This window comes from Rhincodon typus, chromosome 11 (assembly GCF_021869965.1).
Source record: "Rhincodon typus isolate 14 chromosome 11, sRhiTyp1.1, whole genome shotgun sequence".
Taxonomy (NCBI): domain Eukaryota; kingdom Metazoa; phylum Chordata; class Chondrichthyes; order Orectolobiformes; family Rhincodontidae; genus Rhincodon; species Rhincodon typus.
Genome location: NC_063342.1, coordinates 16,250,861 through 16,271,174, shown reverse-complemented (window position 1 = coordinate 16,271,174; position 20,314 = coordinate 16,250,861). Strand labels below are relative to the sequence as shown.

Below are 20,314 nucleotides of genomic sequence, written 5' to 3'. Positions count from 1 at the left end.
ATTGAGCCTGGCAGGAGGATAGTAGATGTCTGTTTAAGCTGGGGGATCTGAATGCATCAATCGCCATTTCTCTCCTTTGAGAGAGTGGAAGCCTAGGCTACATGGTAGCTGCTGCTGTCATCTCAGACACTGGGGAGAGTAGCAACAGAAGTCTGTGTCATGGCAAGAGCCATTAATTTGTTCAGACCAATTAGTTGAAGCAGTGTAAATTTTAAATTTTATAACTCTCAAGTTGCTCATGGAGGAGCCCAAAAAACAATCTTGAAAACTCCTAGGGATAAGCGATTAATAAATACTAAATAGGGAGAGGTTACAAAAGAAATTCCTTCAGGATGGTATTAGTCATACCAATTCATTATCCACAGACCTGACCTGGCAAGCACCACATCTGCTAAGTGATGAAAACCCACAAACCAAAATCATCCAAGTTACATTTCACTTACTATTTCATGAAGATTTGTTCAATTCACGCACTGCTCACATTCAACCTCAGCACTCCACATAGAGTAGCCTTCTTGAGCTACATCTACCTTTGCAGCATAAAATGAAAAGTCACTACAAGTCCTTTCACAAATGCCTTCAATCAAAAGGTAGGCTTTGAACGACTATGATGAGAGTGGTCCTGGCTGGAGGGTAGGATAGGCAGTGTCGCCCGTGCAGCAAACTCTACGGAATCAATACAAATTGTGTGTGTGCTTGAAAAGACAAATTACAATCAAGTGTCCATTCTGAAGATCAAGCAGCAAACTCATGACTTTAAACTTGGCAAATGGGGAAGCTATTTCACGCACTCAGTTTAATAAAATCTACTTTATCTGATGCCAATTTCATGACAAGGTCAATAATACAGTCTCAATTCCACATCATGAGTTTCAAATTTCATGTAGATCGAGGTAAATGACATGCAGAGGCACTCCCCTATCCACTGCTTCATCACCTCTGCAGAAATTTAAAATTGACATACTTGGGGCAGCATGGTGGCTCAGTGGTTAGTGCTGCTGCATCACAGTGCCAGGGACCCGGGTTTGATTCCACCCTCGGGCAACTGTGTAGAATTTGCAGATTCTCCTCCTGTCTGTGTACGTTTCCTCTGGGTGCTCCAGTTTCCTCCCACAGTCCAAAGATTGGCCATGTTAAACTGCTCAGTTTCCAAGATATGTAGGCTAGGTGAATTAACCACGGGAAATGCAGGATTTGAGGAACAGGGCAGGAGGGTGGGTCCTAGATGATGCTCCTCAGAGGGTCGGTGTGAACTCAATGCGCCAAATGGCCTGCTTTCACACTGTGGGCGTTTTATGATACAGTTCTCAATTTGGCACTGGCTCACTCTAAATGGCTGAAAACATCACAAGTCCCTACGCCATCTTTACCTACAGACATCAGTAAGACCTGATAAATAGTACTAAGCTAACTAGTTTATTTTTCTTTGTATTTAACCTATTTTCTAATCAATCTGTTCAGTGATGTTATTACACACCTCTGGGAGCAGGTGGGACTTGAACTCTAGGTCCAGAGGTATGGACACTAACACTGCACATGAGGGTCCCTCCAGCCCCAGTTTATTATTCTGTGATGTTCCCTTCTCACTATTCTCATCAAGAAACTTAGCAAGGTTATAGTCAGGGCATGTTAATATGCTCATTTGCTACTCTGAAAACAAGGCAAGTTAACTCTGGTCGTTTATGACATTACCATGGCAAATCCATCAGAAAATAGCTGTTCGCAAATCTTTTGTTTGTTTACAATACACACACAAATGAGCTACACTGACAGGCTGACTGATAATCTGAAATCGTATCTTATGGTAACTCTTAGCACAACCAGGATCGTTTAGTAATCATTTCTAATGTTGAGCAATATGTTCTAATGTTTGTAACGATAGACTGAATGGCTTTGGTCAGTGTTCAGCCAAAGAGGTGTGCTGTTTGAGTCATCCTTTGCAATCAATGACAAGTGTAAACATTTCACCAGTTTAAGTTCAGAGGTCAGCCAATCCACGGTGCATTCCCCATGGCAATGCCTTGACCAATCCATTTCCCTGGTTTGAGCTTACACACAGCTAGCCAGTTAACAGTTCCGCGGTGCATTCTCTATGGCGATGTTCACTTTTCAACCAATCAACAGTCTTCTCATGCAGTATAAATTGCTGTTCCCTTTGAAATTTAGCACTTTTCTGATTCTGTCCTGATGAGTGCCAAATGGAAAGCTTCAACAACACGGTGCAGGGCTGGATGAACACAGCAGGCCAAGCAGCATCATAGGAGCAGAGAGGCTGACGTTTCGGGCCTAGACTCTTCATCAGAAAAGGGGGAGGGGAAGGGGGTTCTGAAATAAATAGGGAGAGAGTGGGAGGCGGATAGAAGATGGATAGAGGAGAGGATAGGTGGAGAGGAAACAAACAGGTCGAAGAGGCGGGGATGGGGCCAGTAAAGGTGAGTGTAGGTGGGGAGTTAGGAAGGGGATAGGTCAGTCCAGGGAGGACAGACAGGTCAAGGGGGCGGGATGAGGTTAGTCGGTAGGAGATGAAGGTGCGGCTTGAGGTGGGAGGAGGGGATAGGTGGGAGGAAGAACAGGTTAGGGAGGCAGGGACGAGCTGGACTGGTTTTGGGATGCGGTAGGAGGAGGGGAGATTTTGAAACTTGTGAAATCCACATTGATACCATTGGGCTGCAGGGTTCCCAAGCGGAATATGAGTTGCTGTTCCTGCAACCTTCGGGTGGCATCATTGTGGCACTGCAGGAGGCCCAGGATGGACATGTCGTCTGAGGAATGGGAGGGGGAGTTGAAATGGTTCGCGACTGGGAGGTGCAGTTATTTATTGCGAACCAAGCGTAGGTGTTCTGCAAAGCGGTCCCCGAGCCTTCGCTTGGTTTCCCCGATGTAGAGGTAGCCACACCGGGTACAGCGGATGCAGTATACCACATTGGCAGATGTGCAGGTGAACATCTGCTTGATGTGGAAAGTCTTCTTGGGGCCTGGGATGGGGGTGAGGGAGGAGGTATGGGGGCAGGTGTAGCACTTCCTGCGGTTGCAGGGAAAAGTGCCGGGTGAGGTGGAGCTGGAGGGGAGTGTGGAGCGGACAAGGGAGTCATGGAGAGAGTGGTCCCTCCGGAAAGCCGATAAGGGTGGGGAGGGAAAGATGTCTTTGGTGGTGGGGTCGGATTGCAGATGGCGGAAGTGTCGGAGGATGATGCGTTGGATCCGGAGGTTGGTGGGGTGGTACGTGAGGACGAGGGGGATTCTTTTTTGGTTCTTATTGCGTGGATGGGGTGTGAGGGATGAGTTGCGGGAGATGTGGCAGACACGGTTGAGGGCGTTCTCGACCACTGATGGGAGGGAAGTTACGGTCCTTGAAAAACGAGGACAACTGAGATGTACGGGAGTGGAATGCCTCATCCTGGGAGCAGATGCGGCGGAGGCGAAGGAATTGGGAATAGGGGATAGCATTTGTGCAGGAAGGTGGGTGGGAGGAGGAGTATTCTAGGTAGCTGTGGGAGTCATTGGGCTTGAAATGAATATCGGTTTCTAGGTGGTTGCCCTATATGGAGACAGAGGGGTCCAGGAAGGAGAGAGAGGTGTTAGAGATGGTCCAGGTGAACTTAAGGTTGGGGTGGAAGGTGTCAGTGAAGTGGATGAACTGTTGGAGCTCCTCGTGGGAGCACGAGGCTTCGCCGATACAGTCATCAATGTAACGGAGGAAGAGGTGGGGTTTAGGGCCGGTGTAGGTATGGAAGAGGGATTGTTCCACGTAACAACAACACACCTTTTTTCCCAGAAAAATGTTAATTTCAGTGAGTCACTGTCCTTAATTTGATAGTTTCCTTCAAACAAGGATGCTGTTCTCTTCCTCTACTCTAAGTACGGACGCCAACTAACTACTTAATCTGTTGGTAATTTGGTTAACTTTCATTTATGCCACCAGCCACTTCTAGTATCCTTAATCATCATCTTTTCCCCCTAATAAGATTGTAGATATTTGTGTGCTCATTCTAATCACATGCAAGTTTCTTCTCGTGCACTGTGCCCTTGTTATGTGTTTTATCATTATTTGTAATTTATGTAGCTCTTACTGCCAGGATATTTTTTGCTTTTCGTTTAACATTTATTTTGTTAAATAAGCAGTTCAAAGCTAAATACAGTTGGTTCACAAGCGAAATTATTTCAAACAACTGAACATTTTAATGTTTTCTTTCAATTTTTTGCAGAGATTTCGTTAATACAAGTCAAAAGTAGAACTTGTTAAAATTGCAAATTTTACCTCGTTAATGTGTTTGTATGTTTTGATCAAATCAACAGAGAGTTTCCTCAGCGGAGCAATGATAGGGTCACGGAACGTTTGAGGCATTCGCCGTTGCAACATGACAACATCAGGCATTACCTGAAATAAATATGGCAATTTTAATTCAAGAACCAGACGCTGTAGAAAATTTACATAACATTAATGATGAAAAACTGATCATACCTGACAAAATAACCAGCTTGTGCGCAATTAAAGCATCTCACATCATGGGACAGCCTGTTTTGTTCATGTTACTGAAAGATCTATCCAATTAGTCCCACTATTTCTCTTTCCATTGACATGTAATATTCTTGAAAAGAAAATATGTCCAATCCCCTTTTGAAAGTTATATCGAATCAGCTTTCACACATCCAAGACCAGCATCTTTACAGTTAATAAATTAAACTGAAAACGTGCACTAAATTTCATTAGAATTACTCATACATCTTACAGTAGGATAAAATACTCATACAATATTCTGATCAAATTGCTACAGAAATCTTGAATTATCCCAGTGAAGGTTTCCTTAATTCTGTTTCAAGGCTATATTTTGTGATTATGTGGTTTCTACATGTCAGAACAAAAAAAACTATTTTGTGAATCAGAAATTCCATTTGAAAGCGCAGATTTTTTTTTAAAGTGGTACTGATAGCAATGAAGCTTGTCCATGTTGGTAAATTTGAATACTTGTTACACCTAGAAGAAAATGTTAGCATTCCTGGATAAAAAGGCAGAGAGCATAAAGTCGTATGAACGCTCAAGCAGTTTTCCTCATTCTTTTAGTTGAACACACTGCAGGACTAAATCTGACTTTTGTAGGTCAGATCAAGGTGGTAGCTGCGGTGCAGCTTTAGGACACATTAGATTTTAAGAAACGCAGTGAGATAAGATGAGCATCCAGTCAGTTTCCATTAGAAAATAGCCAGCAAATAAAATTTTCAAGACCTGAAAAAAGGAATGGTGAATACTAAGCATCATAATGAGTGGGTTCTTTTACTGCTTTTTTTCATTCTCAAGAGCTACCACACACCAAAAAGCTGGGGTATTGCATTCTTGCTGGAGGTTACAACTCTGGTCCAGACAGACTGATTACACTCTCAAGTTAGAAATTGTAGCCAAAATATAACAATGAAGAATGCATCCTAATTCCCGTTAAGGTATGAACTACTCAAAAAGCCAAAGAATTGTTTGATTTATGTAAAAAATTGAGGAAATTATTGGAAATAGAACTGGAACTACTAAGATTTAGTACAGGCAACTGTCAAATTCTTAGGAGAATAGTTTGACAGCAAATATTTGCAAATCACTGATATGTCTCATTGAAATATAGGAAAAGCCATCAATGTCAAGAAAATGAGGTTACATTAGCTGACAGAAATGCACTATATTAAAAGAGATTCTGTTAAATTTTAAACCTAAGTATACAGCTTTAAAGTATGCTCAGGTTATAAATTTCAGAAATTTAATTCAAAACAACAAACTTATTTGCAGAGGCTTGCTTGATACTTGAAAATATTTGCGACAGTTGGAAAAACTTCAGTTTTTCTTCATTTTAGCATACCTTTCATTACGGACTGAAGTAACTAAAGATTCATTTTAAAACACAAAGATCTTAGAAAGCATTACTGCCCTTATATAAAGCATGTTACCCAAGATTCATCCTAAGTGCTGTTTGTTTGAGCAGTGGGGGAGGGAGCACGGAGCATGAGAGACGGAGAGAGAACGAGTGGAAACAGAGAGTAGGGACGAGGATAGAAAGAATCAACCCAAGAGTGTGTAGGCAAAAAGGGGAAATTGGAAAGTTGGTTGCTTGTCAGACCACGATTGCAGCTGTCATAACTCAGTCAAAACTCCACAGTACCATTGATATCTTGGAGTTTACAATGCAATTTGTGGTCCATACTCACACTTCGGCAAGCCCTGAGCTACAGTGTCTGTAATCTCTGATACAGAATGGAAAGAGTATACCTATATCTTCACTAACCATAAAGCAGATCAGAGATGCCTTTTTACACGCTTCTGCATTCTGCCTAATTTTCAAAGATCTCTGAAGTATTTCTTTATCAGTAAACCTGATGGATTCAGAAACGAGTAGATACAAGAGCAGATCTGGCATGTATGGTTCTAAGTTGAGATTCATACCTGATTAGTTACAGTTGGCTGAAGCTGGTCAGTGTAGGACAATGCTGGTACCTGCTGGTCGTTTATAGTCTGTTGGTGACGGTCACTGTATTGCTGGTGAGAATGAGGCACCTGCGTAGCCATTTGAAGGCCAGCAGCATGAAATGAAAATGACGGTGCAAGCCGAACAGTTGAAGGTTTGCATGCTGAGGTCTCTCCGCCTGAGGTAGAAAAGAATTGAAAAGGCATGAAATTATTTGACCAGAAATTTTTTTCTTCGTTATTACTCTTAATTTTAGATAAATTACTTTTCCTGTAGCTCAATGTTTGACTCATCTTGAGAACTTACATTCTCAACTTATAGCTGTGCAGAATCTCTCCGGTACCTCATTCGGAGCAGTGTTTTTAAAAGTTCACGTCTGCACAGCTAGTACTCTTTCTCTCTCTCTCTCTCTGATCCCCCCCCCACTCCTCCCTTCACCAAATGCTGCTGTTTATGACATTATCTAGCTCGTACAAAGAGACCAGGACCTCCTGACTCGTACATTTAAATCTAAACCGCTCTGCTAAGTTAACTGAGGACAAACAGCTACTGCATTTTTAAAGAAACTCCTGAAATTAAAAAAACCACCAAGTGAAAGTATGGCTCCATATTTCCGAAGGACTTGGAACAGAATCTCGTCAGAATTGTAGAATTCCTTTCATTTTAAAAAGAGTAGAAATCTGCATGAGATTCTCCCTCCTTGGAAGATCTAGTTTTTTATACACATCAAAACCCATACCTGAAAGTTGGGTCCCACAATCAAGTTACTGCTATCAACATGACAAACAGACAGATCTTAACCATTTATAAGTCATCCTGTCGCATACAGCTCAAAATGCACTGGCAAAGCATTCGTAGGAATAAAATCTGTACCGTGTTGTTGGATGATCTTTGTTGAAAAATTGTGCAAGCTCATCATTATACTTCACCAGAATTCTAGTGACATAGGGGCGGTACGGTGGCTCAGTGGTTAGCACTGCTGCATCAGAGCGACAGGGACCCAGGTTCAATTCCAGCTTTGGGCGACTGTCTGCATGGAGTTTGTATTCTCCCCGTATCTGTGCGGGTTTCCTCTAGGTGCTCTGGTTTCCTGCCACAGTCCAAAGATGTGCAGGATAGGTGGAATGGCCATGGTAAATTGTCCATAGTGTCCAGGGATGTTTAGGTTAGGTGGGTTAGACATGGGGAAATCAGGGGTAGAGGAATGGGTCTGGGTGGGATGCTCTTCAGAGGGATGGTGTGGACTTGTTGGGCCGAATGGCCTGTTTCCACACTGTAGGGATTCTATGATTCTAGGGTTCTAGTCTACTCCAAAAATCAGTTAATCTACAAATGATCTGTCGTATTTCACAGACACACTCCCGATTTTTTTTTTGCAAATCACAGAGAAACCCGAAGCAATTTGGTCACCGGTTTTTAAAATCACTTCTTAGAAGTTAAAACACCAGAAACTATGCCTACAAAAGTAAATTGCCAAGTTTTTTTTTGTTCAAGATGTATCATCCACATTCTTCAGTTGTTCTGCTCTGGCCTCTTGTGCATTCTGTTCTACCTTCACTCCAGCACTGGTGAATTTTTCACAATTTCACCTGTACTTACTGAACTCCCTTCACAATGCTTCACCATATCTTCCACTTCCTCCAAACCAAATTTTTTTTTTACATCTAAGCTTTTAATCATCTTTTTGTAAAATTCTCTCCAAAGTTTGTCATTCATTCAATTCATCTTTTCTCAAACACTAACATTTTTTAGACTGAAAGCTCGATATAAATGCAAGCATTTAGAACACTCTTGTAAATACTAAACCTCAAAGACAAAAGCAAACTGGAGGAAGACAAAAATGTAGTTTCTAGTACATGCAAATGCATTATACTGCGAGCCTGACTAATGTTCTTAAATTGGTTACCTGTGTAATTTTTAGCATCTCCGGATTATTTAGTAAATGATTTCCAATAGCAGAATCACACCCAATTGTGGACATACTGTTCTGAGGCTTGCAGGCGCACGTTGGTTCAGTGTTACTGGCCTGGTGGTCAAGGGGAGCTTGATACACAATCATGGGGATGCATCAGCTACATATCTGGCATCGCACAATCACTGAAACTCCTTATCACATTACACACTTGTGTGGTTGATAAAGTGTCTTTTTGGAATTCGTGCTCTAAGAATTATATCTGAAACCAAAGTCTCTGACTCCAGCATCTGCAGTTCCTGCGATCTCAAAGTCTTTCAGTGATGTATTTATGCACACTACAAGATATTTGCTAATACACAGATTCCTCTTTATTAGGCAAAAGGAATTTGGATATACATTGACCTTTCTTTCCCCCGTGGAAAAAAGGATATGGTGGTGACAGAGACCGGCCGATCTCGACTACATTCTCACGGCAACACCCTCAGAGACCTGTATGAGAACTAAAATCAACAGTGACCGTTCCTGTTGCATCTCCTTACCAGTAATGACTCAACTAACCAGCAACTTCTCATGCTGTCTAAACTGAAATCCCTTAACTCAAGCATGTTTCTTCTGTCCCAGTACTGATGAGTTCATGGAAAGCTTCAACTTGTCTCCTATTAGCAACGTTCAGTCATTTTTTGCTGTTATTTCTTATATTCTGTCCAATCATCTAACCTGCCACTTGGTTTTGCATAATTACCTTTTCTTTAAGTTTGGTATGAACTTTAACATTTCTCATTAACTTAAAATAGTGAGTCCATCCCTTGGAATTTCCCCCTCAATGGATTGTATCTAGTCCGTGCATCTGATAATAGTCTACCACTATATTGACATTGACCTCTCTTTTAACCTAGCTTGCCAATTTAATTTGGCTAACCCTGTTTTCATGCCCTCATAACTCCCCCTTTTTAAGGTTTTAAAAAATCTCAGACCCACCTTTTTTCTCCCTCAACTGAATTCAAAACTATAGTCACTGCTGCAGAGGAGCAACTTTCCAATGAGATCATGCATTAATCCTCTCTCATCGCACAATACCAGGTATAGCACAGCCTTCTCTCTGGGTAGTTCCAGAATGCAATGTTCTAAGAAACTGTCCTGAAAATACCACAAAATCATCAGTGCTACTTTTGCCCATGTGATTGTTTCTTTGGAAGTCACTACGTCCAAACATGGTAGAGACAGAACACTCAATATTTAAGTAATATTTAGGTGTACACTTGCAATCCCAAGGCAATGGGTCAAGTGCTGGAAAATGCGATTCAAATAGTAGGTGGTTGTGGACCAACACACACTATTTCAAAGGAGATCAGGGTGCTATCCTCCATGATCTGGCTAATATTTAAACACTACTCAACATCAGAATAAAAAATTGTGTGGAGTTATGGCATTGCCATCTTGTGTGGTCAAATTGGCTGCTGCATTTCCACATGACAACACAGTGACTGCAAGCCAAAAATTACATCATAAGCTGAAAAATTACCCAGGCTTAACAATGAAGCAGGAAAGGTCAGTCTTTCTATTTCCAAGCTCTCCCTGATTCAAAAGGTTGGTGAGGTCAACATACACAGGCCAGCACAATGTTGCATTAAGTTTAGACATATATGAATGATTTAGATGAAGAAACTACATGTCATGTCGTCAATTTAAAAGGGGACAAAAAGGGCATGCTGTGGAGGATGCAGAGATGCTTCCATGTGATTTGGAAAAGTGGACGAAGTATAATGTGGATAAATGAGAAGTGATTCACCTTGGTAGTAAAAAAATCAGGCGGGTAGATTGGGAAAGGAGGAGATGCAACTAAATCTAGGTGTCCTTGTACACTAGTTATTGCAAATAAGCACGTAAGGCAGCGAAGGTGGAAAGTGGTCTATTGTCCTTCATAAATGAGGGGATTTGAATACAGGAGTAGGGGTGTCTTGCTGCAACTGTACAAGGCATTGATAAGACTACACTTGGAGAACTGTGTGCAGTTTTGGTCTCGTTACCTGAGGAAGAGTGCCACGGCTTTTGAAGGAGTGCAAAGGAGATTTACCAGACCGATTCCTTGGAAGACAGGATAGATGTACTGGGAGAGACTGGACTGGCTAGGACTATATTCACTTGACCTTAGAACAATTGTGGGGGTGGGGGGGGTGTGGTGGTGGTGGTGGTGAGGAGTTCATCTCACAGAAAACTAAAATTCTAACAGGATTGGACGGGTAGATGCAGAAAGGTTGTTCTTGATAACTGGAGAATACAGAACCAGGGGTAACAGACCAAGGATAACAACCCAAAGATAAGCATACAGAGTTCGAGGATCAGCCTGATCATGGCAGAGCAGGCTCTAAAAGCCAAATGGCCTACTCCATTTCTTGGATATTTCAGCATGTAAATTAACTAGCTCCCAGTAAGTCTTTTTTTAAGAGGTATCAATGTATATAGTATTCAATGTAAATTCCTGATATTAACCATGACTTTATAAATATCTAGCCAAAAATATCGTGTCCACATGTATCCTATTATTCCACAGTACTGTTTCAGCAATTGTCCTTTTGTTTAAACAAATTTATGTGGCCATAGCAGTACAGTATACTTGATTAAGTAATTTGCTATAAACTTTTAGCAAGTGATTTGCATTTTACTGACCTCCTGGAACAGAGGTAAATAACTAAACCAAACAGCCAAAAGGAGAAACTGTGACAATAGATTGAAGATCAATAGGACTTATTTATACAAAAAGTTGCTGGAAAAGCTCAGCAGGTCTGGCAGCATCTGTGGAGAAGAAAACAGAGTTAACAATTCAGGTCCGGTGACCCTTCCTCAGTTCTGAGGAAGGGTCACCGGACCCGAATCGTTAACTCTGTTTTCTCCTCCACAGATTGCTTCACTTTAATGACAGGGAGTAACTGACACCTGAAATCTCATTCAAGTAGTGAGATTATTGTTAATCTACAGGTATAGTAGTTTACTATAGTGGATTCCACTGGCAGCATTTTAGTGTTACCAATCCTGCTCAGACTTGAATACGAGTCATGTGAATACGAGCTACTTCAGTGTGAGGAGTTGCGAATGGTGCTAACCATTATGTAACAATCACAGAATATCCCTATCTTTGATTTTACGATGGAAGGGAATTTATGGATGAAGCAACTAAAGTACTTGGAGTCTAGGACACTACCCTGAGGAACTCATGCAGCGGTGTCTTGAGATAATTTACCTCCAACAACCATACTATCTTCCTTTGTGTTAGATATGACTCCAACCAGTAGAGTGCTTCCTCCACTGATTCTCATCTACTTGTTCAGCTAGTTCTCCTGGGTATTACATTCTGTCGAAAGCTATCTTGAGGTCAAAGGCAGTCACGTATTTTCTATAATGAGGTTAGGAGCCGAAAGGCCCCAGCAGAACCTAAACTGAGTATAACTGAGGGGCTTATTGCTGACTAAGTGTCAATTTAAATATAGTCAATAATCCCTTCAGTCACTCTGCTGATGCTCGAGTGGAGTAATAGACTGGTAATTGTTAGTTTTGGATTTGTCATTGTACACAACATACATGAGCAATTTTCCATTTAATCAGACAGATGCGAACATTGTAGCTGCGCTGAAACAGCTTGGCTATGAGCCTGGCTAGTGCTACAGCACAAGTCTTCAACATTGCCTGAATACTGTTAAGGCCAATTGCCGTTACAGTATTCAATGCAGTCAGCTGTTTCTTGACACAACATGGCAATTAGCTGAAGACTGGCATCCGTGATGGTGAGGACCTTTAGAAGAGGCTTAGATGGATCATCCACTTAGCACTGCTGTCTGAAGATTGGTACAAATGCACTTCGGTGCTAGAATCCCCCATCGTCAAGAACGGGAATCTCTTTAGAGCCTCCTCTTCTGATTACGATCATTTTACTGACAGTTGGATCAGGACTTAGCGACCAAATCTGGGGCACTACATAGTTTTTATCTCCTTACTTGAAATAAAATACAATTTCAGTTCAAGGAAGGTTCACAGTTGACCCATTTCTGGAATGAAAGGCTTATCTAGTGAAACAAGTTGGCCCATATCCATTGGAGTTTAAAACAGTAGTGAAAGTAATTTCTAATCAACCTACTCAGAGATGGTACTATCTTACTAAAGGTACAAGATCCTGAGGGGTCCTATTAGGGTAGATGCCAGAAGATGTTTCCTCTTGTGGGAAAGTCCTTAAAAAGAAGTCTCCCTTTTTAAACAGAGGTAAGGAAGAAAGGTCTCTCAAGAGACTTGTTAGTCTATGGAAAACTCTTTCCCAAAAAGCAGTGAAGGCTGGGTCATTTAATACACCAAAGACTGACTTAGGCATGTTTCTGGTGCAACAAGGGAATCAAGGATTATGGGGGCAGAAAGGAAGGTGGAATTGAGACTACAAGAGATCAGCCATGGCAGATCAAACTTAAAACAACTAAAAAGCCCATTCCTGCTTGAGTCCGTATGATTATAGACAGTGCCTTTTAATGTCTCAAGGTACTTTACAGGAGAATTAGGAATCAAAGCATGATGCCAACCCACTTCAGGAAATACTAGGTCGTGATCAAAAGCTTGGTCAAAGAGAAAGGCTTTGAAGAGGAAAGATGAGGTAGAGAGACAGATATAGAAATACCATTGAAAGAATAACTAAGTTCAAATATATGAAAATCATTCTTAGTGCAATCCTCCAACTGCCTAACAAAACTAATTTCATAAGCAAAGGTATTCATTAAAGACAGAAATGTATCATTTAGAAAATGGTTCTATGACAAAAGGCGATCATATCAGTCATTGACAATAAATCTTTCTTTCCATCTTTAAGCAGTCAACAAGCTTCAGTCACAAGCAGGAGAAAACACTACTTGAAATGCACTACTTTCTTTCCCACTCCCATATCCTTTAATTTCATGACTGTTTGAAAATCTGCCTATGTCAGTGTTTAACAATGCAGCTTCCACGTCCCTCTGGGGTAGAGGATGCAGGGAATGCACAATCCTCTCAATGACATTTCTCCATGTCACAATCTGATATAATCAACCCTTTATTGGAGACGCTGTCCTGGTGTTCCAAATTCCCCAAACCAAAATGACCCTGGCACCCATCAAGTCCTTTCAGAGTTTTAACAGTCCATAATACCACGAACTACCACCTGGTCCCAAAAATCTGTCAAAAATTATGATCGGAACAAATTCTTCCGGTCAATTAGGTTTTGCATTTTAGGTCATGCTTGATCGGAATACTCGACATTTCCACCGTGTTCAATTACCTTTTGTCCCTTTGCTGATCAAAGATCAATCTAGCTCTCCCATAAAAAAAGATAATTCCAAAGATTCTCAAATCTCAGATAAATAGCTCGTCTGTGGCTGAAATGGGCAACCACTTATTTGGGAACTGTGACACTTAATCCTAGCTTCTCTCTCAAGATGAAATAAGTTCCAAATCAACAGAGTCAGGTCCGATCAACATAGAACCGTAGAATCCCTACCGTGTGGAAGGAGGCATTTTGGTCCATCAAGTCCATGTCGACCCTCTGAAAACCATCCCACCCAGACCCTACCCTCTAACCTGTCCCCGTAACTCTTCATTTCCCACGGCTAATCCACGTGGCCTGCACATCCCTGGACAGTGGGGAATTTAGCATGGCCAATCCACCTCAACCACACATCTTTCGGACCGTGGGAGGAAACCAGAGCACATGGAAGAAACCTGGAGTCTGCATAGTTGCCCCAGAGTTGAACTGAACCTGGATCCCTGGTGGTAGAAGTCAACAGTGTTAACCACTGAGCCACCACGCCACCCCAAATATGTTCAATGTTTCACTCAAGCTGCTATTTATTCTTGTGAATTCCGGCAGAAAGCAGCTTAATCTGTCCAACATTTCCTCAAGATAACTGACCCATTCTTCTCTGAACTGCTTCACATGCATTCACATTCTTTCCCAAATAAGAAGACCAATACTCGATACAGAATTTCAGATGTGGTCTTACCAATGCCTGTGTAACTGAAGCATAACCTCCCTACTCGTCTATTCAACTCGCTTCACAATAAATCAAAAGACCATTAACATATAGGAGCATAATTAAACCACTTGGCCCATCAGGTCTACACATTTGTTTCTCAACCCCATTCTCCCATCGCCTCCGATTCCCTGACCAATCAAGAACCTGTCCCCGTATTAAATACACTCAATAACTCTGCCACCACACCTTCTGTGGCAACGAGCTCCATGTATTCAACACACTCTGGCTGAGGAAATTCCTCCTCATCTCAGTTCGAAAGAGCTGTCCCTTCTCTGTAAGGATGTAGCCTCAGGTCCTGGCCTCTTCAACTCATGGAAACATTATCTCCATGCCCACTCTATTCAAGTTTCTCAGTATCCTGAAAGTTTCAGGAAGATCCTCTTTCATCCTTCTGAACTCCAACTGCAGACCCAGAATCCTGAAACACTTCTCATATTACGAGCCCTTCAATTCTGGGATCATTTTTGTAAATCTCCTCTGGACTCCTCCAAGACCAGCACATACATCCTTAAATACAGGGCCCAATACTCCAGAGCTTTATACACTCTCAACAGTACATTCTTGCTCTTGTATTCTAGCCTTAACGAAATGAATATTAATGCTGCATTTGCCTTCTTAACTGCTATATGAACCTACATGACAACCCAAAGAGAATCCTGAACTAGGATTGCCAAGTCCCTTCTGAAGTCTTTCCCCGTTTACAAAGTGATCTACACCTGTATTCTTCATACCGAAGTTCACAACCTCACATTTGGCCACACTAGGAGAGTGGGCAAAGAAGAGATGGAATACAGCGTAGTCAAGTCCTTCTGTAGCCTCGCTGCCTCAACACTACCTGTCCCTCCAACTATTTTTGTCATCTGCACACTTAGCAACACAAATCATTATGGTCCCAACACTGACTGCCATCCTGAAAATGAGTCCTTTACTCTCACTCTGCCAGTCAGTTTTCTATTCATGCCAGTAGCTTGCACCTAACACCATGGGGTCTTCTTAAGCAGCCTCTGGAAATCCAACAGATCATGCCCACCAGCACTCCTTTTTATTGACTCATCCCCATTTCACTGTCCACTTCCAAACATTCTGCAAACTCATGGTTAATAACAGACTCCAGACTCCAAAGTCTTACCAACCACTGAAGTCAGGCTAACTGACCTGTAACCTTCCGCCTTCTGCCTCCCTCCATTCTTAAATGACATTTTATGAGACCATATAACATAGGAGCAGAAATAGGCCATCAGTCCATCGAGTCTGCCCTGCCATTCAATAAAATCTTAAGCTCATCTGACAATTCTCAACTCCACTTTCCCACCTTTTCCTCATACTGATTAAAAATCTCTCAGCATCTACCTTAACACACCTACCTCAAATAATTAGCTTTGCTAGCTTCTTGCAGTATCTGCAAAATTAATCTTTTGAGATTTGTGTACCAGAACTCCCAGATCCCCAATTTTTGGATTGAAACAAAGTTTCACATTTTCCCACATAATATTCCATTTTTAAAAATCTGTATATTTTTGTAGGCTCCTCATATCCTCTTCACAACTTTCCTAGATTCTTGTCATCGGTAAATTTAGCAGCCATACCTATGATCCCTTCATCCAAATCATTTATACGAATGTGAAAAGTCAAAGGAAGGCTGCAAACAATAGAGCAAACAGAAACCCATGTAAATGAAAGGAAATGCTCAGCTAACTCGGAGCCAGGAAGAAACCTGAAATCATTGATGCAATGCATTTCTTACAAAGAACTAGAATCGTTATCTGAAGACCATAAATATTTACAAGTTTCAAACTGGGAAAGGTACATTGCATGTTATTCTGATGAACGCTGCATATTGTTAAATTTAAACTAGATATTGAAGTCTGTAAATATAAACAGGTAGTAACTGTACACTTAAAAATCTTCCAGCGGAGTCTCCCATTTGTGTCTTGGGTGCTTTCCTTGTAAGGCTCTCTCTGGCTAATCTCGGTAAAAAATAATGATTTACCTTCTCATACCCTTGATCCTCATATCATTACCTTCCAGAATTTTTTTGTTGCATCTTTACAAAAGTTAGGGGTGGCAAATGTCAAAAAGAGAAAAGTAACTAACTAGCTGTCTTTAATAAATCTTGCTGGCCCTCTTATTCAAGCAGGAAAGCAAACTGTTGTCAAATTGCATACTTGCGTTATTCAAAAGTCCATCTGAATGTACTTATTGTTAGATTCTCAGCCATTAAATCAGTCTGCCCTATTTTAGAGGTTCCATTCCAGATTAATAGTAATATCTTTCTGCCACGTGCTCAGATTATTCACTGAAGATAGAACACTTATTTCCCAAAGTATACTGTTACTACAAGCAATACCTTTAACTTGAATTGTTGATGCAATTAGGAGATTCACACATCTTTCAATTGCTGAGCAATTGAATAACATCTACTACAAGTTAGATCGCAGGCTACTATAACGATTGCTCTATTTTAGCTTTTGAAGAACACAAGTGGCATTTGTATAGTGTGACACTACCCAATAATTTCAAAATGAGAAATTATAGTGCACTTTTAAAATCAAAATAATTCAAGATCTTCAAAATTTTCAGATTTAAAGCTTCTCAGGCAACTACTTATTTCAAAGATTTTTGGCATCACTTTGATGTCAGTGTAAAAAATTTTCAACATTGATAGGACAAACACTTGGCCAACTTTTCCCCACATACTCCAAGACGTCCACTTCATTCTTTGCGTTGGTGGTCATTTATGTCATTAATTTTTCTTGTACTAAAGTCAGAGTATTATTATACTTAATTTAATTCTAAAACAGCACAAAGTGAACTCTAAACAACAGCCTCTTTCCAGAGGTATGTTTGATTGATTCTATCAAAGGGGTGACATCACCTTATTGACAATTCCTCCCAGTTTTTGGCTGATTACAGAACAGTTCAGTTCGGGATGAAATTTGGATTCATTACATGCAACTGTGGATTCATTCTCTGGTCAAGGCCGATTAATAGCAATTTAGAGTAAATTAGAAACACTAACTTTTAGATCAAAATACTGAAAAACATTTATAGAAACAATTTAAATGTGCACTTTAGCATGATTCCTACATTCAAAGTCTCATCTGTTTTGTGGCAAGAACATGAATTAATGGCACTTTATGGCAAATAAGTCACCTGATTCTAACAGCACAATTCAAAAATGTGCACCAACTGACAATAAAAGTTTGTTTGGATAAAGCACCAATGCTCTCCATTTATTCAGACAGCAACAGTTTTACCAACATTTTGGACAGATTTACTACTGCACATTCAGTAGTCAAAAAATGGTCCAAACAAAACAAACACCAACCACTTCCAATTAAGAGCTCATCACTAAAACATGCAGTTACACACATCAAATGTGGACATAGCGTATAAAAGTTGTTTTTTTAGTGAGTGAATCAAAATCAAAGCTCAGTGGAAACGAAAAAAACAAAAACAAAAGCAAACTAATTTCTAATTTTAATTTGCATCGTAATCCCATTTTCATCTTGCAACAGACAAATATTGATGAACAAAATCATCTGATTTCATTCATCTAGAACAAATTATTGACCCTACTGCCAAAACAAGCATCTTACTAATTGTCTCAAATTAATTTTAAGCTTTTGTCTCCACTAGACAATACTAAAACCTGTTCCAACTATTTGTCTGCAGTTGCATGGAATAACTTCCTGCCATCAATCCTCATTTTCCATTTTACTTCTGTGAACTTTTGGCCCATCCTGGTTTATGTTTACATTGTCTGCTGATTTATCTTTCTGACTTCCACACTTGGGTCTTTCCAAGGGTCTAATATCAACATTTCTCACTGCCTCAAAAGCTAATTTGCTCAAGTTAGAAACTCAGCCTTGCAGCATTTCTCAGCAATGCCTCCACAGTATGAACACGTCCCATGTATTTATGAAAAAAATGACAGAACACTCTGATTTCAAAGGGCACTGAAAAATTTCAAATTTCAAAGAATGACTGAATTCAGTTCATCATGCCCATACTGGCTCTCTGGCAGTGCAATTTGCCAACTGCCACATCCCATCGTCTCCCTGCAATCCTGCATATTCTTCCTTTTCAAATAATAATTTGGCTTTTTGAATACCTCAATTGGGTCTGCTGCTGCTACACACTCAGGCTATGCATTCCAAATCCCACTGACTTGCTATATGAAAGTACATCAGCACTGCTTCTTTTCCCATCTCTCCCCTCTGGTTCATGATCCTTTCGCCAATGGGAATGTATGATGTAATATTAGGATATCATCTTTGAATATTTTGGGGAAGAAACCAGCTGCCTACAATTCTCTCTATGGTGTAGATTAGAATAAGACACATGGAAGTGTATACAGTTGAAACAGTTCATTAGAATTACAACCACAGGTATGTGGGCAGCTCACAAACTTAACTAGGTGTAGCTGGTTGACTAACAGCAAAAAGGTTCAAGGACACTCAAATGCGACTGATGGAGGAGGTTCAGAGTGAGAAGCAACTGCCTTACAAATGAACGAGTCTCATATACCTTTAACCTATCATGCGCTAATATCCAGGCTCTCCATCAGTTAAAGTAGAGCATTTCAAATTGTTTGGCTTAGAATGCGTGACTTACTGATGAATGTTCTGATACAGGATACAGTTGTTTATTAATTGGATGCTGAAGCAGGGAACCAATTAGGTTTTTCTTTCATGATACACTCATTTAACAGCAGGGTCAAGCACTCTATCAACTGCTAATCCACAGGTCTACTACATTGCTAAACTTTTTAACCACAGTTTATCAAATGGAGTGTGCAATCCATTTTATTTTCTACCAAAATGCAATATCCTGGATTCTTGCATATTCACTTGTCATTAAGCCATCTGTTAACATCTTGTCCGATTGGCAACTACGCTTTCCATCATCATAAACCAGAAACCCGAAACCCTAAACCCAAAATATACTCACTCAATCTCTATGCTTTGTACCAATTTCTTATGCTTTTTTAGATTTAGACCTGGAATTCTCATAAGAGAATGTAGCATCTTTATTCCAAAATCCATGATTTAAAGATTCTAATAGGCTTCTCAAACTTACATTTGCGACATTACAACTGGGACCAATGTTTCAGCAATAACTTGTATAGCACTTTTCATGTAATGAAAGCCTCAAGGCACTTCACAGAAAAATTAACCTAAAAAATATACTGAGCCACACCAGGAGACAGATGACCAGAAACTTCGTCAAAAAGGTAGAAGTTAAGCTGGGTTTTAAATGATTAAAGCAAGGGCAAAGATTGGAGGGAATGAACCAGATAGAGTAGGGCCCATGCAAATGAATGGAAGGCCACCAACGGTGAAGCAATTCAAATTATGACTGCCAAGATGCCAGGTGTCTCAGAAGGGTGCTGGGCTGTCGGACAATGCACATAAAACTAGCAAGTCGTAAAAGGAATTTACGGGCGGCACGGTGGCTCAGTGGTTAGCACTGCTGCCTCACAGCGCCAGGGACCCAGGTTCAATTCCACCCTCGGGCAACTGTCTGTGTGGAGTCTGCATGTTCTCCCCGTGTCTGTGTGGGTTTCCTCCGGGTGCCCCGGTTTCCTCCCACAGTCCAAAAATGAGCATGCTAGGTGGATTGGCCACGCTAAATTGCCCGTAGTGTTCAGGGATGTGTAGATTAGGCGGGTTATAGCCGGGTGAGATGCTTTGAGGTTCGGTGTGGACTGGTTGGGCTGAAGGGCCTGTTTCCACACTATAGGGATTCTATGATGAATTAGTCCAGAGAAAGATTTGAACATGGAAATTTTAATATACTGCATTGCTTGGCCTGCAACATAAGAAACAGGAACAGGAATAGGCCATCTGGCCTGTCGAGCCCTGTCCACCATTCAGCTCCACTTACCCACCCGCTCACCATAAGTCTTAATT

At 40.9% G+C, this 20,314-nt stretch overlaps 1 protein-coding gene across 5 annotated transcripts in view; it reads right to left on the bottom strand.

Moving 5' to 3' along the window:
- Positions 1–20,314, bottom strand: part of dyrk1aa (dual-specificity tyrosine-(Y)-phosphorylation regulated kinase 1A, a) — a 111,497-nt gene that overhangs the window by 24,896 nt on the left and 66,287 nt on the right. For all 5 annotated transcript variants that reach the window (XM_020533672.2, XM_048603134.1, XM_020533665.2 and 2 more), the window contains 2 exons: positions 6,422–6,621; positions 4,259–4,378 (listed from right to left, as the gene is read on the bottom strand). In XM_020533672.2, coding sequence (XP_020389261.1) covers positions 4,259–4,378; positions 6,422–6,621 — 320 coding nt within the window. The remainder of the gene's footprint in view (positions 1–4,258; positions 4,379–6,421; positions 6,622–20,314) is intronic.